This window comes from Tachysurus fulvidraco, chromosome 9, assembly GCF_022655615.1.
Source record: "Tachysurus fulvidraco isolate hzauxx_2018 chromosome 9, HZAU_PFXX_2.0, whole genome shotgun sequence".
Lineage (NCBI taxonomy): Eukaryota > Metazoa > Chordata > Actinopteri > Siluriformes > Bagridae > Tachysurus > Tachysurus fulvidraco.
Genome location: NC_062526.1, coordinates 10,034,002 through 10,051,170, shown reverse-complemented (window position 1 = coordinate 10,051,170; position 17,169 = coordinate 10,034,002). Strand labels below are relative to the sequence as shown.

The following is a 17,169-nucleotide window of genomic DNA, read 5'->3' as shown; positions in this document are numbered from 1 at the left end:
CCAGGGATTGGCAACCTTAAACACTCAAAAAGCCACTTGGACCCGTTTCCCACAGAAAAAACCTACAGGGAGCCACAAAACCCATTTGACATCTAAAATAAAGATAACACGGCATATGTCGTTTTTTACCTTCATGGAAAGTATAGAAAAAACTGTAGTGTGTTGCATTTATGAAATCAGTGAACTGCTACCGAGTAAACAAAATTTTATTTCTGCAGGCAAACAAAAATATTTTGAACAGTTTGAAATAACCTTAAGTAAAAAGACGCTGGGTTGAAGGTTACTTTCAAATAAAATGTTCAATGTATAATTGAGTCCTCTTCGGCTCTCAAGTTTTGAAGACAGTTAAGCGTGACATCTCCAACCCCCACGCAACCCCATTTTTTTCATTGGTTTTTGGGTTAAATCTTTCCCAGATATTGCTATTTTCTGACTGGCTATTGTGTAGCCTCTTTTTTGATTGGCTGATAAGTGTCAGGCTCGACTTATAACTTCGGGGGAGACGCACTTGATTCCTGCGCGGTTCCAGACAGTGGTGCGGACTGATACATTTTGGGCGCCGCAGCTTAAATATATGATAAATAGTCAAAAAGCTTTTCTGCATGAGAAATACGATGTGTGGCGGGAGAGCGTGATAAAAGACCCAAATGCGTGACTGTCACTTTCAATGCGTGACACCTGACAGCCCTGCATGACATCAAAATTTTAACTTGTCGGCTGCAGCAAACCAAAAATGAGTCTGCTTCTGTGTGTTGGATTTCACAAGTCGGCAGTTATGATGCATATTTTGAGCGACAAAAAAATGAAACACTGTTTATTTTAATGTTACAAGAGCATCATAATCTTAGAATTTAGAATTCCTTTTTTTTTAAACTAACTAACTAACTAAAATAAAATAAATTTAAATTAAATTTTTATTTTCCAAATCTACAGGGAGCCGCAGCAGAGGGATGAAAGAGCCACTTGCGGCTTCGGAGCCACGGGTTGCCGACCCCTGGTCTATACGAAGGCCGATACCAAACGTTTTAAAAATGCAGTGACATCAATGTTCTCATATAATTGTAGTATCAGTTGCAGAGGTGTGTGATGTTGCACTAAATTAGGCCCAAGGAACAGATTGTACAGTAGTTGTGGCTGGATTCACATCTGGGCTGCAGTAAGTCCTGTGCAAAGCTATACCACCTCTGGTGTGCTAGGCCAACGGTTCTATCTTTGAAAAATAGTCATGGGGTCTGTGTTTTTTAGTTATTTATTATTTTTAAACATGGATCTGGAGCCAGCAGTGTACACCTTGATAAATTCTTATTAAAATCTTATGCAAATAATCAGATTATGATTATAACCACACCTATGCAGTATTTGAGGTTCGTCCCATTCTCTATTTACCTTTATTGCTTATAGATACAAAACAAACAGAATGCAATGTCTCTGTGTTGCATTACATCACCTGATTTCCATTTCCCCAAATAATTTGTGCTCTGGTCAATGCAGCTTGTGCTGTGTCAGTGCTGCATTGCAGTCTCATATCACTTGCTGTACTCTGTTGTTCCTCTCGTTTTCTTTTTGTTTTGTTTTTTCAGGCAATGTCATCAACCTCGGAGACCGGCAGCTGACTGTGCTCCACATGCCAGGTCACTCAAGAGGCAGCATCTGCCTCCATGACAAGGACAACAAAATACTCTTCAGTGGAGACGTGGTCTACGATGGCTCAATGATCGACTGGCTGCCCTACAGTGCTGTCGGTGACTATGTGCGCAGCTGCCAGAGGCTGGTCGAGATGGTGGACAAGGAAGAAGTAGAGCAGGTCATGCCTGGCCACTATAATGCTTTCGGGGCCAAGAGGCTTCACCGACTTGCTTCCACCTACATCTCCGGTGCAGGAACATGTCACAAGTTGACTTCCTGTGCCATGAAGTCTGTAGCCAGCCTGGCACTTCGAGCTTCCAACTCCTGCTGTGCCTGTTGCTAGATATTAAATCCATATGCAACAATATACTACAAAACATCACCGAGCAATAAGGATTGGCTGAGATGAAGGGTGCAAGCGTGGAGCTTGTCTGGTGGATACTCAACTGATTGGGATTAAAAATGAAAAGGTAATTATAAGACATAGGTTTAGAGTAGAATTTCCAGGTATAAATATCGTTTAGTCCATCAAGTTATGATATAAAGGTCAGACAATTAAGGCCAAGTCCAGAGTTAAGATGACCTAGATCCAAGGCAAAATTGTACATTTGTTTAGAAATGTCCACCTACCTTGTGTTTGAATGCGACAGCTGGCAAAGAATTTTAACTGTACCATTTATATTAACTAAGATCTGATCTCTACGATGAAGCAATCTTCCTTATTACAGAATGTAGCATAGATTTTCACTTGTTGTTTATAGTTTTTGAATTATTGAGCTGCATTTCTTTTTCCTAATCAATACCTGAGCACTGTTGTGGAGTTCAGTCAGAATTTTACCTCAGTTTATATGCACACTAATGAGTAAAGCCTTGCAGATCAACACTACATTGACACTTTAGTTACATTCTTGTAACCAAACGGTCCTGCTTAACCCAAACTACAATTGTTTAGCTCTTATTACACTCTAACATTTAAAAAGTAAGAATAATACACTGCAGGGTGAGCTGTACGAGGCAAATAATCAATGACAAGGTGGTGTGAGGCAATGCCAAGGGCTGTTAACCACCCCAGAGCTGATTATTTATAGCAATAGCAGTATTTTATTTAAAAGGCAGTTTTCCAAAGCTAACAAAAATTTCTCCCTAATATTAATCTTTATTATTACTATTATTATTATTATTATTATTATTATTATTATTATTATTATTATTATTTATCAGCTACTTACCAGGAAGGGTGAAGGCTATCACATACTTCCCTTTGAGACGCGTGTCAGCCAACCGCATCGGTTTTGAACCGCTGCTTAGTGATGTGGAATAAAACACTCAGCGGAAGTCTTGTCTTCTGTTTTCCACATGCACAAGCTCACAGAAGCCAATGATTAGCTAGTGTCGGTGTCACTGACAGAAAAGAGACAGTAAAACACAGACAGCACAGACAATTTTGCTCTCTTTGACTTAGAGCCATGAATGTGGCTTTGGACCTTCAAACTGTTATCATCAATCATATTTTTTCTTTTCAGGATAGAAAAGTTAAAGAAATCTAATGCTGTAACCCTGATGATTACAAAACACATCGGTGACTCCTTCATAAATGAAGCAAATTCTCCTCACAGGAAACTTCATATCAACAATTCCATACATTTTACATCATTCATATATTTTGTGTCTAGTGAAAATATATTCTCCAGACCTCAATCGAGAGAAGACTTTAGTCTGCTTTCCAAGTGGGACAGTCTGGTTCTCTAGAGAACGCTAAAGCAAACGCTGTGTGAACTTTCTGCTTGCTAAAATTACCCAGTTAGATAGCTTTGTCCAAATGCACTGCAGACATACAATAGACATATATACAGTGTTTACGCCACATCACATAAGCAAGTGTGTGCTTATCTTAATATGTGAATATTTAATATAACCACACAATTGTGTGATATTGATTTTGTACAGTGCTTTGGTTATTTTGCGATCGTATAAAGGAAACAAAATGAAGCAAACTGCAATAATCTGTGGAGTTTGCAGTTTTTCTAAATTACCACAGATTTTCCTCTGAGTCATTTTTTTTTTGTGACACACATTCAGGAAAAAGACCTCTTTGTCTGCCATAGAAGGTAAATACATATGTGACTTCACTGGTAGGAGATTAAAAGAAGTTCAAGAATTTAACTTTATATCACATAAATAAACTCGTCTCCATAGTCCATAATGTCAGTTACTTGAATCCACATCAGGACAGCTAGGTCACTAGCTAGGACACAGTGATTCATTCATTCCAGTTAAAGGTGCTTTCGGTGAAAATTTCTTTTCATTATACCAGCTTTCAAACTTTAAGTCCAAAGTTACAGTATATTCAAGAATAATGCATCAGTTGCCGCATCCTTAATGGTGTCACTAATTTCACTGTTTCGAATTAGGAAGTGGAATTTTATGTAGTGAACGAGTAGCATGATGCACGCTGAAATGTCCCACTGTGATACTACTACACACAAGTCGTCTCTGAACACCGGACGTAGAATCAATTAGTATACGCTAAAGCGTTGTAGCAGTCTTCGTGCCATTCGTACTTGATGATGTAGCAACAAGCTCACAACACACTGACTTTATATATGCAGAGACAACCACAAAACCTCCAGCCTGGTTATTGACTCAGTTCACTTAAGTCTTTCTTAAATCCAACCGAACATCTGCTTCACGTTGGAAACTTTTTCAATGTGAGCCTCATATTCATTTTTAATCCAGTTCAGTCGAGTATCTCACAACTTCACAGAACATCCAGGACATGCAGACTTCACCAGACTACACGCCATCTCACGTGTTCGGATAATCCTGAAAGTGTTACGATTCTATCGTAGGATTTCAAAATGTACAGAAAAGTTCTTTGGACTTAAGTGTGAAGTGACAAAACAGTACACGTAGATATTAACACATTTAATTGTATATAAATATTAACACATTTAATGTACCAAACGAATGTATTTCTGAGCAAGTGAATTTAAAGGTTGTCGTGTTGAACGGGTGACAATCTTCCATTACTGTTTTCCATCACCTGGTTAATGATGAAGATATTTGTAAATATTAAACGTTTGCTGAAATAGAAACAGGGTATAGCTGCTGAGTATGATGTAGAGAAAGATGTGTAGATTGGATGTGTTCATGTTTCGTGCCAAATGAACCCTGCATGCGCCGCTGGTAAAGCACAGAATTAGTCAATACAAAATAATCTAGAAACTTGGCGATTAATCAAATTATTATAATATTGTTTGGGATTCATTCATGTTAAGTTAATGTAATACTTGTAATACATTCTGTAATACTTTTTTCCTTGTATTGGTTCAGTTTCCACCAGTGTATGGCATGCATGTGTTTAGACACGTTACTGTATTTTTCTTCCGCAAGCACAAATTGTTACTTTTTTCAGTAACAATTTCTAGAATTTCTAATGATGCTGTATACATTTATTTATAACTTTATGTAGTGTACATTCATAAGGCATTGCACAGTGTTTTTGGTGTTTTTGAAAATGCATTGTATTTATTATGCATTATGAAGTGTGTAGTGCACACGAGATCTTGTCCTTGGTGGATCAGTGGGAGGATTTCACGCCTTTCACTAGTTTCGTTTCCCGGCCAGGTAACCGACCCGGTCACTGAGGGGTTGACTCTTCTCCTCTGTGAAGCTTGGTTTGTATTGTTTATTATTTTTTATTTCTAACAGAATGATGTGTATGCAGTATTTGTATGAGAGTAAGTGAAAAGTTAAAATAGGCGAAATTAATATACTTTTAATTTTGTAAAAACCCATCTTGCTTAATGATCTTTGCTTTGAACCGAAGTACATTTTCAGAAATAATTTTAAATGCTTATAATGCCTTATGAATGCATTATGATCACTCTGTCAAACAGTGTTCATATAAAGTGTTGGGTGTTTTTTCTTTGTTCAAATAAGTAAGTGTGCCTGAGTGTTGGTGAAACAGGTTTCCACATTTACCATGCAAATACCTTGCTGACCTCTCTTTGCAAACAGATGTTGATCATGCATTCCTGTTCAGCTCGATGTCTTGCCCATGGTTTCAAGTATAATGCTTTTTTTTCTGCCTCTGATTTAAAACTCTGCAGATCTTTTGTATGGTCATGGAAAGGTACAGTATAATGACATGCCATACAGAGACTGAAAGTCGTGTGTTTTTGTTGCCTTCTTCTTGTTGTATTATACCTCACAGTAACATATTACAAGGCATAACTCTCAGAATATGTGGCATTAACCCTGACTGATACGCGTATGATATGTGAAGTGTTTGTATACGGTGTTGATGTTAATGCTACTGGAAACCTGTATATTTGGACTATGTTGCTGCTCAGGAATCCTGTATAAAATCATGCGTTTCGAGCAGAGCCATACTGTACCAACGCTATATTTAGTGCCTCTAAAAGTGTTAACACAATGATACCTCACACTGCTGTAGCTACAGCTGGTGAAATATACAGGCACCTGGTTATCAGTGTACAATATACTGGCTTTCTATTCTCAATTGTTGTGGTCATGATTTCTTTTTATTTATGATAAAATCAGTCTAATATACATAGAATATTGTACAGACAAGACTTTAGCTGCTTCTACTAGTATTAATAATAATAATAATAATAATAATAATAATAATAATAAATATAGCTGCAAGCAGCGATTCCGGGATCAAGCCGATCAGATGCTCTCAGAATATGTCGCTGATGAACCATACCAAGTTTAGTAGCGATAATACATTGGATTCGTAAAATACTGGACTTAACGTGAAAATCTCGTGGCCACTAGGTGGCCTTGTCATGAAACGTTGCGAAATGTGTGTGTGTGTGTCACTGTGGTGCTGATTCTGATTCTGGTTCTGATATTAGCACCCAATACATATTGTGTGCCAAACTGCCCCCAAATTGTTTGGACTGGTGGAGCTAGAGGGTTTGAGCTAGACACACCAAAGTTGCTATAGTAACGTATAAGACTGGCCTATACACGTGTGCCAAATTTCATAACTTTCCTATGTACGGTTTTATGGGCTGCCATTGACTTCAATGGTGGAAGAATAATAATAAGAAAACTAATGATAAGTATAGGTGTCTACTTGACCCCTAATAATAATAATAATAATAATAATATCTTGAAAAATAAAATAATAGAAAATATGAAAAAGCTTAAACAAATTGAATCAAAGTGTACCTGACCATCACAGTCACCTGATAATCACACACACAAGTGTTTGTTGAACACACTAATCCCCATTTATTCCTCATTTGCTGTTATATTAACCTTTAAGTCTTTAAGTAGATCTTGGAACATAGCTGTGGTGTTATTAGTTTCTGTTCATTAATCCACATGAGCATTAGTGATATCAGACACTGATGTCGGGTGTAGAGGTCTAGGGTGCAATCGGTGTAACAGTTCAAATAAAAGGTGGTCAGGGCTCTGTGTAGGACATCTGAGTACTTTTTCTTCAGTCTCGACAAACCATGTGTTCATGGAGCTCGCTTTGTGCACAGGAGCACTGTCATGCTGGGACAGGGCCTCGGTTCAGGTGAATAGCACAACATAAAGACATTCTATACAATTTTGTGTTTCAGACTTTTTAGTAACAGTCTAGGAAAAGAAACGATGTGGGTGTGATGATCAGATGTACACAAACATTAGACAATTGTAATACACATGATAATACACAAAGATAACACTAAAGATAAGTCAAATGGATTTTACTGTATCATTCATTTTTTAACTACTAATATAATAATAATAATAATAATAATAATAATAATAATATAAGAAAATATTCTTTTTTTAACTGTTGATAAGAAATATAAGGATAAGACCTAAGATATTAAGGTATTTTTCTCCTTTTATTTTAATCTTCCACTTTAATCTTTCCACTTTCTCTCTTTCTTTGCTACTTCTATCTATCTATCTATCTATCTATCTATCTATCTATCTATCTATCTATCTATCTATCTATCTATCTATCTATCTATCTATCTATCTATCTATCTATCACTTTGAACATACTGTCCATCTACCTACGTACCTACCTACCTATTTACTTACTTACTTATACGTTGACGTTGACTAACACATTTCATCCAACATTGGCTAGATTTGCACTGTCGCATTACTACCGCTAGAGGGTGACATTGACTTTAATTTCGCCTTGAACCCGCCTCCATTAAAGCGCTCTGTGATCCAAACAATCCACTGTCTGACAAAAGGCAGTGTGTTTTGGCTCTCTACCACACATCTTATAATTCCACACATTTGTAAGTTGGCATGCTTCACATTTTGAAAATCTGAAATTTTCTTACATGTCAATAACCGCAAGCCCAAATCCCTAATAATGATTGATGGGGTTTGACATGCGTAATTTTCTTATTAAACTCCTTAAATATTTTTTGGCACACTCCAAGCTCTGGCACTGTGACTGCAATGCCTGTGTTTGGCAAGCACATATCGGGTTGAAATTCAGAGGTATAATGTCTGACACGCTCCTCAGTCAGGAGAAACTGATGTCTGTTGACAGATGACTAATTATATCCAGGGGACTCTTTGTCTGGCTTAGCCTTGGGAAAAGTAATTACTGTTATTTTTAAAAGGTGATAGGGCTCTTATGAAATGATGATCGTGTTAAAGGGAGAAAAGACACCAGAGAACGGGGAAATCAGTGAGATTTTGGTTAGCTTATGTGAAAGAAGTATGGGGAATAAAGTTTAAGAGATAAATGTGACTATGTTCCGCATGCTTATGTTCTCATCCTGAGTGATTCCCGAAAAAGTTGGCTAAATATTTAGTCTAGAAATCTTTAGTCTGTCCAGCTCCCAGCTGCTAAAACATAGGCGGAGCAGGCCAAACTGATACACCGTACATCCCTGTATTTTCATATTTGTACACCATGTGTATTTTCAGGCTTCCTTATTACTTGTCTAAATGTTTGATATTCTAATCGCCTTATGATTCTGCTATTTTCTTGTCTGAGATGTTACATTAGTAGCACTAATTCAGGAACTGTTTTTTCTTCTGGTTTGATCAGCTCACAGTGTTTCAACAGCTGGTCAGACAAAGAGATAACATAGATACAGTTACAGACAGATAAAGACAGCTGTATGGGGTTTGTTCATTTCTAGACCTAGAATTAAAACAGAAAAATGAAAACATTCTGGAATTGTCTATAAAACAGTTTTAAATGTTCAAGAATCCCAAACTCATCATTCCTTGTGCACAGGCGTAGCTCTGAAAACAATTGAACTACGATGTCTCTTTGTGTTAGGACAAATGTTAGAGAGCTAGCGACTAATGTGCCAGCCTCCCTTCGACTGTCCTCCTCTCCTGCTGGCTGTTCTTCTTCAGTAACAAGACATTGCAATCCCGCAGGCAGACAGATGGACATTTGATGCGCGGTTGGCCACGAGGGAAAGCGTTGTTTGACATACAGCTGCACCCTACATTAGCTGCTAATTGACAGGCCCGGTGTGCCCGCTGGTGCCCGCCGTGACGAGTGTGGGAAGGGGCCAAGGTGAAGGCAGAGGAGGGAAGTGTCAATCACGGCCGGGTTATTGGAGTGAGTGGACCGTAACCGAGCTGTAATCTGACCCAACTACTCAGGTCACGTTGCAAAAAAAAAGGATCACACCTAAGCCACCTAATGTTCAGCATTCTGTAGATTTTACACAAATTACAGAAGTAAAACTCCATCCTGAGATACATTAGGTTTATACTGCAAATTATTAGAATGTGTCTAGAGATTCTTGTGGTTATTTGGTAATGTATTATCATTACTCCAATGACATAAGGGCATAAAGTCATGTTTTGCTGTTAGCTCTTAAAAACAAAAGAATGACAGCTTCATTTCACACTTGCTATTTTCCAGAAACTTTCAATGTTAAATTAATGAAAAGTCCAACACAGATATAGTGGAGAAGGCAAACAATGACGTAAAGTTTTTTTGAGTTCAGCTCAACAGATTAGTGATCTGCAAGCATGATAGCATGATGGTGTTGACTGAGGTATTAGTATGAAAGTTTCATGACTATGAGGCTGATGATAGAGCTGGGAAGATTTAAGGACTAAATGATTGTGGGTAATGTTTAAAACTGTTAAATAAACTAGACTAAACTCGAGCAACATGTTAATGAAAAATAAACTCAGAATTTAATCATTACACAGTAACTTAGGCACAATTAATGATTATGTCTTAATTCTAAAATAACATCTAATTCCTTTTTTTTAATCTTCTGTGAAAGAAAACAGAAAAACTGGTCTAAAAACAAGAGTATGTGCATAAATACGTTCTTTTCCAGTGAACAGAAAAATGTTTAATAAATGGAAAAAGAAAATTTTGTAGAGTGATCATGAGGTATGTATATATATATGTATGTATGTGTATATATGTATGTATGTATATATATATACACACGCACACGCACACACACACACGCAACTGTGGAAATCTTTCAGCTTGAGAACTGATGTAGGCGAATGTTGTGGTCATATACAAGACGAAAAAATTAAGGATATATATTTAGGGGCTGGAGCAAGGCAGACCAGACTCCTCTTAAAATGGACCAATGATATTTTTATAGGCCAGCTGAATCAGGGCCAGGTTGGTCAGTGGTGCTCATTGGATTAATGCCATGCGACAAGTGTTATGGATTAAACATCGAAGAGGGCATGAAAGACAGACGGCTAGCCACAGTGAAGTCTGCAGCAGAGACAGTTTGGTCAGAACGCTTCCTGCAGAGAAAATGACATAACTGGGAATGTTTTCTCAAAACCCTGGCTGACAATCCTATCAGCCCACTGTGGAATAGAAGAGCTGTGCTGTTGTTAGAAAAATGGGTGATTTATATGTGACACGATTTCGTCGTTTTCGTCTTTTTCCCGGGTGGTATCTTGAATAGAACTGTATTGTTCATAACAGTAAACACCCATTTTGGCCCCTGTTAATTTGTTAATGTTAGCACAGCATTTAGTTTATGGCTAGTCAAATTTAATTTGGTCAAATGTGTTTAATGCTGCTAAGGAATGCCAGTTGTTGTATCCACCCAGTCAACTGAGCTGACAGACTGTGAGTTCATTGTCAATTACTGGAGTCTTAACAAAAAGCAGAATTATGTCATGCCGATTTCTTGGTTAGCTGTTTTAAAAATCCATTTATCAGTGATGTCTAATGTAACCCAAGAGCAGTAGTTTGACAAAAGAAACTCCATCGCTGTTGAAAAGTAATTTCACTCAGCTAGAGCCTGGCTTGGCTGAACAATGAGACTAAGGGATTAGACAACCAGTCTCTCTTGGAGAGAATAAACAGAGAGAGTAAAAAAAAACAACAACAAATGTTTGTTAAAGCTGCGCACAGTTTCATCTTTTGTGGATTTCATAACTGGGGACTTAGTTTTCATTATAACATTTCTCTCTTTTCACCATCAGACATCATGGCACCTTATTTCCTGATGGGTTTCTTTTGGTTTTGTGGTTCACAAAGACACAGTTTTTTGTAATTCATTTTATTCCACAATTCATTTATCTCCAGGAACTGCTTTGTTGTGGTCAGGGTCATGATGGGAATACACAGGGCACCATGGAAACACATTCACAAACGCATTCAGTCATATCCTAGCCAGTCCACCTACTGTACATGCATGTTTTGTGAGATGTTAGGAAACCAGATAACCTGGAAGAAACCCAAATGGACATGAAACTCCTCACAAATTTCAATAGATAGTAACAATAGATAGAAGCCAGAATCCCTGGATTGAACTGGAGACCTTGGTGTTTAAAGGTGGCAATCCTATCCACTTTACACCATGCCACCCTTTTCTTTTTAATCCAGCAATTCTTTTTCTATACTGTTTATCTTATACAAGGTTGTGAGGAACCTAGAGACTATGCTAGAAGTCTCAGGGCACAAGGTGGGGAACACCTTGAACAGAGTGAAAACCCATTGCAGAGCACAATCGCACACCCATTCACATAATAGAGAGAATTTATAGATGCCAATCAGCCTAGAGTGCATGTCTTTTGACTTTGGGACCAAACCAGAGGAAACTCTTGAAGTATGGGGTAGAACATACAAACTCAGAAATCAAACCCCCAAATGCAGAGGTGCAAGGCAAACATGCTAACAACTAACCCATTGTGCCAAACCATCTGCTTTTTTTTTTTATACATTTCCAAATTAGCTTGCTATAACTAAATAAATTATGCTTGAGGTCTTCTGAGAAGTGTCTCTATACCAATGATTTGTCTTGTATTTGTAGCTTTCTTTAAACTTGTCTTGTCTTGTCTGAGCTGAAATTTCTGACAAGTATCTTCAGTAATGACCCTCAGTTGCCTAATATAGATACAATTTTAGAAATATGAGATTAGACTTATAATAAAGCAATCATCACTCCCTGCCCTGTGTGGACGTGAGATGCCATGATGCTCGAGGGGCCAATCGCTTCTGCTGCCAAGTACTGGGCCTCTCACCAAACGGACAAATCTCACAAGTGGAAATAATGAAGAGGTGATTTCAGGCCTTCTGCAAGAGAGCCAGTAATAGAGGAAGCATGGTGATGGTAGCACCTCCAGAAAGCAGACTGGGAAGAGGACACCCATTAGTGTGAGACTGAAGCAGGCTTGATGATTAATGGTACTTTAACATTTTATTACTTATTATTTCTTAATTCTCTTCATGATAATGGTGATTGGAGCAAAGCAATCTCAGTACTTAGCTTGGATCTGGAGCACTCAGTAATGAGAACACTTGCATGTTGACATATTGTCGCATGTGGGCCAGCTAATTTTTAGCCCTCAAGCCACTTCATAGAGAGATCATTTTAGGAAGAAAATGGCTCTGTCTCAACCTCATGGCATACGCTCTCAAACAGTCGAGAGGCAGATATTAACCGTGTCTGTAGCGAAATATGAAATGTCACCCTCTCTCATGCAGCTGGCTGATAGGGGGCAAACAGCTAATGATTAATACCTCAGTGACACAGGCAGGGAAAAAAAGACAAGGGTGCCAACCTTGCCACGGAGGCGGCTTGCTGAACATGACCGATAGCGGCAGTGTAAACACAGATAAACTGGAGACGAAGCCCCTCAAATCCACTTTCGGTAAGATGCGTAGAGCGCAAAAGAGTGCCATGCCAATAAATAATGATCCTCTGCTGCTCTGACTGGCGCGGGTGAATATAATGGGCGCCTTGGAGCATATCTCCAGCTAACAGCATGGACGCAGGTATTTTAGGAGATTTTTGACAGGGGTAAAGAGGAGGACGTTTGGATTACAGATTGTATGACATCATTACATCAGTGCTTAAAAAAGTTTCGTGTTACGGCAAAAAAAAAAAAAATGCATTAGTCGCATTTGCTGAGATTAGTTATAATAACCTGTGGCTTTTGTGATTATTGTAGTTTTAAAAAGGTAAAAAAAGGCCTTTTTTTCAAATTCACAGCATGATGAACATATGATAGAGCAAACTCAAAAGGCAAAGAGCCAAATAATTGGCATGGGAGTGATTAAGTTTTAGGAAATTTTATCCATAAATTCTTACAAAAAGCTGTGATTCCTTTACCCTTAACCATAGCTTTAATCCTCATCTTTTTATATGGATTAACTTACATCGCCATGGAGTTACTTCTACATCGTTGACATCGCTAAAAATTTGGAAAATTGAAACTTTTAAAACATAACTGTAATTTGTCACCACATACAGTAGATGGAGGATTGCTGTTTAGCTATCTAATGAATCAGAGCAAATATGTCTAAATATGTAAACAGTGCAGTCTGAAGCAGGTGAGTAGCGAGGTCGCTGTTCTGTTAGCAAGAAACTAATTAGCAAGCTAACTGTTGTTTACCTAAAAAGTGAGCTTCTAAAACATTATGCTGAATGAACTAGAATCCTTTCTGACTTTTCAAGAACAGTTTCATAAACAGTTCTATGGTGTACTTCACTGAGTTTGCTAGCTTACTTCAGAATTTTGTGACTTGTTTCTGTACCATCGATTACTGTAAGCTATTGTAGCTAATTAACTGAAAGGGCATTAGACAGGTCTGCAATTCTGTTCTGTTGAACTATTTGTAGATCTCAGGATCACTATGTTCACTCACCTGGATTTGGCTCCAAAAACCCTTTCAGCTTTAGGTTGTAAATAAAGCATTTGCTGGAAAAAAAAGGGGTAATATATTATATATAGTTTATAATATTATGTTTATCACCAAAACATGATAATGTTGCTTAAATTTAATTTGAGCAGGTTTCTAATTATTGAATTATGTTGAATGACTGTGATCAGTTCACGTATTTTATTTAGGTTTTATTTCACAGATTTTATTTAGGGCTTTTGAAAACACATTAAATAAAATTATGTTAGATGAACAAAAAGAAATTCTATTAATGTAACTCAGGTATCCATGTGGAACTGATTGAACTAAGTCAGTTCACTGAGGGTTTTTAAATGTGTATGGTGAAATAGTCATTTTAATAATAATAGTTTTTTGGATATAAAAACATTTTTCCCCTATGTAACATATGTTGGTTTTCCCTGTTGTAAGTTAACATTAAAGAAACTTCTTGGTGCAAATCATATTTAAATTCAAAGTTCAAAATGAATTTTGTAGTAATTACCGATGTACACTGCCTCCTAATGTTATATATTCATTGGGAAAATTAACACTATTTTTGCATCCTCTGTGTTTTTGGCATTTCTTTGTAAACACAAACAGTCATCTGGGAAAAAAAAACATACTTGAATATAATTCTGCCATTTTTAAGAAGACCTTTTGCTAAAACGTGTTCATTTCCCCATGCATGGAGACTATTGCAACACCTTGTAAACGATATAAAATAGTGATCTTGAGTTAAATTAAAATGAAAATTCATTGTAATGTCAATTTTGTAGTGCATTTATGTAATTCTCTGTGAACAGTCTCCCATAAAAATGATTATTTACTACTTCATAACAGTAATGAATCGTGTCATGTATTGTTCTATAATTATAGTTCTGACGTAAAATGTGCAGGTAATTATGAGCAACTGCTTCCAGTTTTTTATAGTAACAAATATGATAAAATGCTGACAATTTTCTTTACATCAACAGAATTTTAGCCTTACTGCATGAGTATAATGTATACAAAATGCCATTTGTAAAAAATATTTAATTATTTATCATTAGTTAATGCATCCCTTATGTGTAGAGGCACCTTTGACCTTTTAAGTTTTTAGTAAACTATCTATCTATCTATCTATCTATCTATCTATCTATCTATCTATCTATCTATCTATCTATCTATCTATCTATCTATCTATCTATCTATCTATCTATTTTTTTAACTAGAAAGCATTAAAAAAAATCTTCTGAAGCACCAGTGAAAGAGATATAAGGAACAAACAGCTCATCAGCTTGACAGTAAGCTGTACAGTAGAGCTTTTGTTTTCTTTCATATTCTTGCCAGATGAGAGCAGGACACGCTGCGTTCTGTCACATCGCTTCCCGTCACTGGCAGACTGAAGCCTGTGAGGGCTAGCCAGATGTCCATCAGTGTGACAGGCCCCGGTGCCTGTGGCTGGTGCATTAGGGGGCTCGACCACGAGCCACAGCAACACCATGTCCAAATGTTAGCAGATGATGCACATTTCAGACCTGCTAATACAAACTGTCAGGAGAGCCATGAAACCATTTCTCTTTCTTTTTCACTGCCTCACTTCAGGACTCTTCTTCACTGCCTCACTTCAGTCTTATCTCTGAAACAGACAGACAGCCTCACCCCCTGTGCTCAGGGAAACACTCCATACTTGCAGACAAAGAGTTCACGCAGACTGTAAAAAGATAATGTTTTGTCATGTAATATATACAGGAATTCTCTTACCTTTTTCAATCATTAGCTTTTTTTTATTTTCATAATTTTACTATGTGTATAAAAATTAATCAACTGATTTGAAAGTAATATTGAATGTTTTCCCTATTTGTAGAAACAGGAAAGCAAATGACTGGATGTGCATGAGTTTTTACATCATACTGTTTAATGAAGCCATTTGCAGAGGTTACAACATCTACATTTTTACAAGATTCTTGCATCAGATGATCTGCATTGTGCTGTCACTGATTAGACACACGCCATGACGAGACACGCCAGTGACACGGCAATCACTAACACAATCCTGTAACTATTAAAAATCCAACCTCCTGTGCACTATTTTTGTCATTTTCTACTGTAACCTTGCCCTGGTTCATGTCCCGTTCACTTTCTGTCTGATTAGCGCTTTAGTTTTTTTTTTTTTTTCCTTTTTTTTCTTTTTCCCAGACAATGTGGAAAAAAATAAAAAATCTCAATTCATGATATGATTCATTGGGGGTTCTGGAGGATTGTCGAAATTAACCACAATTAACAGTAAAACTGAACGTAATCCATTGTTTCTGTGAATTATTTTCATGGTAGCTAAGTCAACTCAGAAGGCTAGCATGATGATATGTTATGCCGTTGCCATGGCAGCCAAAGACATTAAAAGACAGTACAGGACCAAGTTAATTGACCATCTGAGACATTATAAAGTAAAGGACGTACATGTCAAAAGGTCAGTTTATGATGGCAAATGTGGAAAGGATGATGTCTTCATAGTAAAATCATTGGCAATCACATCATTTTTTCAGGACATTTATGGCCTTTATTTTAAAGGGATCTAACTGTCCACTACAGAGGATCCTTCCTGCTCTAATTTAAAAACATGACTAAAGTTAATGTATTTTGCAAGTGTTGCTTAGCGTGTTGGATAAAATAGAACGTAGTCCAGTATCAATACTGTGTCTGAGCTGTTCTAGTTTTCAAAATACTTGTGAAAGGAAATAATGTTAGACACTAAAATAAAGATGACATTGTGGAGTAAACTTACATGTACAAGTACAAAAGAAAATGACAGTCTTAGAAAAAGGGATATTTAAAAAAAAAATGATGATGAGGGATTAAGTGTAAGTAGTGTGGCTAGATGAATCACAAATATAAAAAAAAAATGACACATACACACATACGCACACACAGTGTGAAAGACAGAAGGCTAGATGCACATGCATTACAATTTAATCCCTGTAATATTGTAAAAACATGGATCTGATAGGATCCAGATGTTGCAATGAGCTCTGCAGGGAGATTTGTACTGAATGAGATGGTAAATTCCAGCCCAAACACAATGAAACAATCCTCTCGGTAGAAAAGACAGTTAACTCTGTAATCACATTCAAGTTGAACTGCAATTCCAGTAGCTTTAGTCTAAAGGACAGATTTCCCCTAGCCTAATTTTTACATACCCTGAATGCTATTTATTAATAATTGCTTGGAAATTTATCACAAAAGCCCCAAGGGGGAAGTCCGCGAGTGCTGGCTGCTCAGTTAAATTCCCTTGATAAAAAAAGGCCATACATCACTAAAAATGGCCTCAGAAACATTATCCTCTTCCTTTTTTTTCTTCCATGCTGACTGTATTTAGCAAAACAGATTTACAGTCATATCAGTTATAAGGAATCACTTTCGAAAGATCTTCCTGAAAT

The 17,169-nt window shown here is 37.2% G+C and overlaps 1 protein-coding gene across 5 annotated transcripts in view; it reads left to right on the top strand.

Moving 5' to 3' along the window:
* mblac2 (metallo-beta-lactamase domain containing 2) overlaps positions 1 to 17,169 on the top strand; it is a 33,981-nt gene that overhangs the window by 1,746 nt on the left and 15,066 nt on the right. For 2 of the 5 annotated variants that reach the window (XR_007143845.1, XR_007143844.1), the window contains exon 2: positions 1,581 to 2,096. Coding sequence is in view for 1 of the 5 variants with exons in the window: in XM_027138301.2 (XP_026994102.1) it covers positions 1,581 to 1,969 (389 nt within the window). In the remaining 4 variants the exon portion in view is untranslated. Of the gene's footprint in view, positions 1 to 1,580; positions 6,152 to 8,914; positions 9,930 to 17,169 lie in introns of those variants that run through there. The other 3 variants (XR_007143843.1, XR_007143842.1, XM_027138301.2) reach the window with 3 other exon arrangements.